The following is a 5,297-nucleotide window of genomic DNA, read 5'->3' as shown; positions in this document are numbered from 1 at the left end:
GGGGGGGGGCGGGCGAGGGGGTGAGGGGGGTGCGTGGCAGCAGGCGAGGCGGGCGTGTGTGTCTCATCATGCTACAGTCCCCCAAGAGTCCCCCCCTCCCACCGACCCACCCACTAGCTGATGGGCATGTGGCGCGGGTGGGTAGGTCTCTCACTCCACCAGGGCCTCAAGGGAGGCGGGGTCCGAGACGGTGCTCATCTGGAACTCAGGCTGGTGTTCCGGCTTGTGGCAGTCAATTCTGGGGACAGGAAGGAAACGCACACAGGGTTTCAATTATTCGGATCATTTTAGGGTTTTCTGGGGGTTTTTTGCGTAAGCGTTTTATGGAGCTCGCAACTGCATAAGATTATATGAGTGTGCTTTCAGATATTGCTGGTGGTCCGGCTTGTGGCAGTTGATTCTGCGGACAGGAAGGAAATGTACACGGGGGGGGGGTGTTCAATGCTTCAGATCATTTTTGGGTTTTTTTGGGGTTTTTTGAGTAAGCGTTTTATGGCGCTCGCAGCTGCATAAGGTTATATGAGTGTGCTTTAAGATATTTGGACTTTTGGGTAAAGTGAAGCACATTGAATAATGACCGCCACTTAGTGAATTATAAAAGTTTATGATCATAATTGTTTTGAGTAAATAATAATAATAAAAAAATAATGACAAATGATAATAATAATAACAATAATAATGATGATAATAATGATAATATTACTACTAATAATACTAATATTGATAATAATTACATATATAGAAAGTGAATATCCACCCTCCACAAGATGGTCTACGCGCTTCACAAATACTAGTGAAGAGAGCACATCTTGAGGAATATAAATCTTTTAGATTTTAAAATGTTTGCGTAACGAGAAGCACACCAAACGATAACCATTATTTCGTAAAAGGAATGACATAAACACCTAGAGAGAAAGAGAAAAAATAGTACCAGTGTGTTTTTGACAGTAAACGTTTTCTTTTTCATATTACGAAGCAAGGTCAAACTAAAGAGCTGACTTTTTTCTGTGACAGTGAGGACATGAGCCACTCACAGCAATGACATGACTCACTAATAGTAATAAGAATAATATCACTAATAGTAATAAGAATAAGAATAATAACAATAATAATGGCATTTATATAGAGCACATATCCACACTCTACAGCATGCTTTATGCGCTTTACAACCACTTTTACCCCAGCAGACCCTAGTACTCTCAGAAACATTCTCTGCTTCCTGGGAAGCATACAGTGCTTCCTGGGTAGCATACAGTGCAAGCTGCGAATTTCACGCGCTCAAACAATAACAAACTGAGAGATCTTTCGCAGTCCATAGCCGGGTACCCATTCCCACCAGGGTGAAGTGAGAAAAATTCGTGTACAAAAAAAAACCTTTCTCATGAACACGATGTTGGGGCCCTGACGGAATTCGAACCGACGACCTTACGATTGCCGGTCAGAGAGCCTAACCACTACGCCACCAACGTCACTACCCAACACATGTTGTTGTCGTCGCCCCACACAAACAGGACCAGGTTCCTGTCCAGGACTCTCTCTATGAGCGCCAGGTCTTGGAGCAGGACCTCGATCCCATCAACCTTGAGGTCTCGGAGCCGCCGGATCATGTGCGGGTCGTTGTTGTCGTCGCCCCACACAAACAGGACCTGCATAAGGTTATATGAGCGCCAGAAGATTAGAGGTGTTACAAGAGAGTAACAAACATAAAAAAGAAGAAGGGAAGAACAACACACATTTTTAAAAAAATTTTTTGGGTAGAGGTTTTACAGCACTCCCAACTGCATAAGGTTATATGAGCGCCAGAAGATTAGAGGTGTTACAAGAGAGTAACAAACATAAAAAAGAAGAAGGGGAGATAAAGACGATAGACGTTTTTTTAGTTTAGTTTTAGTAGAGGGTTTTACAGCGCTCGCAACTGCATAAGGTCATATGAGCGCCAGAAGATTAGAGGTGTTACAAGAGAGTAACAAACATAAAAAAGAAGAAGGGGAGATAAAGACGATAGACGTTTTTTTAGTTTAGTTTTAGTAGAGGGTTTTACAGCGCTCGCAACTGCATAAGGTCATATGAGCGCCAGAAGATTAGAGGTGTTACAAGAGAGTAACAAACACAAAAAAGAAGGAGGGGAGATAAGGACGATAGATGTTTGATAGGAAAGAAAGAGCAAACCACACCAGAGCACCCGCCAACCACTCACTTAGATTAGTTTAGTAGAGGTTTTCGGCGCATAAGGTCATATGATCAAAATAGTTTTGAGTAAATATGAATAATAATAATAATAATAGTAAATGACAGTAATAATAACAAAAAAATAACAATAATAGTATATAGATAGCAAAGATAGCAAATACCGGTATCTACTCTACAAGATGTTTTATGACCTTTGCATTTTTTGAGTGAGGAGAAGCACATCGAATGACAACCATCATTTCGTGCAAGTAAAAAGTTTTAGTTTAGTTTAGTTTTAGTAGAGTTTTTAAGGTGCTCACAACTGCATATGGTCATATGAGCGCCAAGGGGTGGATGTCAACAGAGAAGTCCTTACAGGGAATCAGACTTATTCTGCTCACCTCTCTAGTTTCAACAACACAAAGTCTGCTTCGACTATCAGGCACCTCGGAAATAGCGGGTCACAAGAGTGTGACAAACATACAAAAGAAATAAAGGAAAATGACGATAGTAAGGAATAGGAAAGAAAAAGCAGCAATTCCCTGTTGCAGTTCAGGCACAGTTATGAGCATGACATTGATGAATCAGCCCAGGGGAGGTTGTTGGAACTGTCTCAAGTACTCACCAGCAGATGCTCGGACAGGGCAAAACTGATGCCCTTACTGAAGGTGCTGGCCCGGTAGTCTCTGTACTGCACGTACACCTTGGTCTGGCCCTGGTGCAGCAACATCACGGGGTACTTGTTCTGCTTCAGCTGCAGGCTGGGCACGGGGAAAACAAAACAAGAAAGAAAAAAAAAATCAGGTTAGCTTACCGGACCAAATAAATTACTTAGAATGAAAGCAGCAAGTTAAGTTTTAGTAGAGGTTTTACGGCGCTCGCACCTGCATAAAATCATATGAGCGCAAGAAGATTAGAGGCGTTACAAGAGAGTAACAAACATAAAAAAGAAGAAGGGGAGATAAGGACGAAATATGTTTTATAGGAAAGAAAAAGCAAAACCACACCAGAGCACCCGCCAACCACCCACTGAAAGCAGCAAAAACAAGAATTTGAATAGCTGATCACTGAAGGCGAAGCTAGGTTGACTTTCCCCCTCTTCTCCCTTGCCCATCTCTTTATTTCTATCTGGAGTCTTTCTCCACCCATCCTTTTTCGTTTTGTTTTCTTTTCGTATTTCATCTCTCTTTCAACCATTCTCTATTCTCTTATTTTTCCAATTCTGCAATCCCCCCCCCCCCCCCCCTCATCTTTTTAAGTGAGAGTCCATATCCATAGTTTAAAAAGTTAAGACCTATTCTATCAAATCTTTTCTAGCAAAAAAATGTGTCATGGAACATGAGAATATCCTGAGTGCCTAAAGATTAAAATAATTTTTCTTAAAATCCCATACATGCCCACAAAACAAGTTTTGCAACTTCTCACTTGAACTATCAGAAAAGTATAAAAATCAGAGTCTTCCAGTCTACCCCTGAGTTGATATGGTAGCTTTTAAGGACAAGTGGGCTAACCCAGACTTTGGGGGTTTCCTGAAATCTTGACCTACACCAAAAGTGGGCATTGCCCTACCTATAGGAGAAGTTTGGTTTCATAGGTGTGTATATTTGTTTGGTTATAAAATAAAGAAAACTCTCCTTGTCTTTTAAACAAACTGAACAAGGTGCAAAAACTTTACCTTCGATTTTCTCAAAACAGCATTTTTCGGGACAGCCCCCTTGTGCTTAAAAGTGACCATATACAGTCTCCAACCACTACTGATCCAAGAAAATCCCCAGTACAAACGACCGTTTCCCCACTTTTCCCCCTGCATTGTCTACTATAATATGTGAGGCAGCACAGTGAAATCAGGTGCTCGTCAAAATAATGAAAGTAAAGAAACTTACACTTTTCTGCTGGTTTGGCCATTTTTATTGAAATTGTGTTTTATAGATCAACACCTTCCACGTCCACTCGAAAACCCTTTCAGTGTGAATTATATTGAAAAACGTTGATAAAAGGCATAAAATATGTAAATTGTCCGTTTCCATGGACTCTGAGGCTTTGTAAATAACCAAACTTTGGCCGCCATTTACTCATTAATTTTACCTCTGAAACCAAGCGACGCCCCCTCATTTAACTGCAAATATCTTGACATTTACTCAAGATAAACGGGTACTTCTTTCATCGAAAGCAAGTCAAATGAACACGTTTTAAGGTGATACCAATAACTCCACAAGCCAAAAAATTGACGAGCTCCTGATTCCACCGCGCCGTGACACATATTAAAACGACACTGTCCAAGACATCCACCTGTCTAAGACAACCACATTTCTCCCCCACAAGGGTTGTGCGGCCTTCTCGGACATTTCTGACCGTACTTACAACAAAAAAAAGGGTGAAATGGTATGGGTATAATGCCCCTATCAAGACTATTAGTTTATTTAAGGGGCGGGACCTCCTAGTTTAACGTCCGTCTCCAATAGGACCGAGCCAAGTAGGAATTTCGTGTAAAGTGCCTTTCCCAAGGACAAAACGTCGGACCGAGCTGAGGCTCAAACCCCCGAACCCGCGATCTCACGATTACGAGTCTGGTAGCCTAACCACTAGGCCACCGACGCCACTACCGTACTTACAGGATACAGATGTCGGGATCAAAACTGGAGAAGACGATTTTCCGGGTTCCCGCACACTTAAACACATCTTCCAGGATAACGTTAACAGTCTCGTTGACGTCCAGGTAGTTTTCCATCTCCCAAACACCATTCTGAAAGTGAGAGATAGATAGCAACAGTGTATTATAAAAATATAGCGATGCAAAAATGAACTCTAAGACAGAATTTCGTATTAAAAAGAGATAGATAGCAACGGTTTATAATAAAAATATAGCGATGCAAAAACAAACTCTAAGACAGAATTTCGTATGAAAATTTAGTTGTTTTGGATCCTACATCCTGAGGTTCTTTGACACTATTGGTGTTGTTCTTGTTTTAAGTCCAGTGGCCTTTGAGCATTGTTGGTTTGAGTCAAGGTTTTACGGCGCTCGCAACTGCATAAGGTCATATGAGCTAAGGGGATGGATGTCAACAGAGAAGTCCTTACAGGGGATCAGACTTACTCTGCTCACCTCTCAAGCTTCAACAGCACAAAGT

The 5,297-nt window shown here is 41.6% G+C and overlaps 1 protein-coding gene across 1 annotated transcript in view; it reads right to left on the bottom strand.

Annotated features, from left to right (window-relative positions):
* Positions 1-2,794: 2,794 nt before the first annotated feature.
* LOC101854830 (putative glycerophosphocholine phosphodiesterase GPCPD1 homolog 2) overlaps positions 2,795-5,297 on the bottom strand; it is a gene marked incomplete at its 3' end in the record, with an annotated part of 32,586 nt that continues 30,083 nt past the window's right edge. Inside the window, 2 exon segments of the mRNA XM_035972744.1 lie at positions 2,795-2,930; positions 4,782-4,912. Coding sequence (XP_035828637.1) covers positions 2,795-2,930; positions 4,782-4,912 — 267 coding nt within the window.

Source organism: Aplysia californica, unplaced genomic scaffold (assembly GCF_000002075.1).
Source record: "Aplysia californica isolate F4 #8 unplaced genomic scaffold, AplCal3.0 scaffold00824, whole genome shotgun sequence".
Classification (NCBI taxonomy): domain Eukaryota; kingdom Metazoa; phylum Mollusca; class Gastropoda; order Aplysiida; family Aplysiidae; genus Aplysia; species Aplysia californica.
The sequence above is the reverse complement of the archived record's forward strand: the minus strand, read 5'-3'. Positions and strand labels throughout refer to the sequence as shown.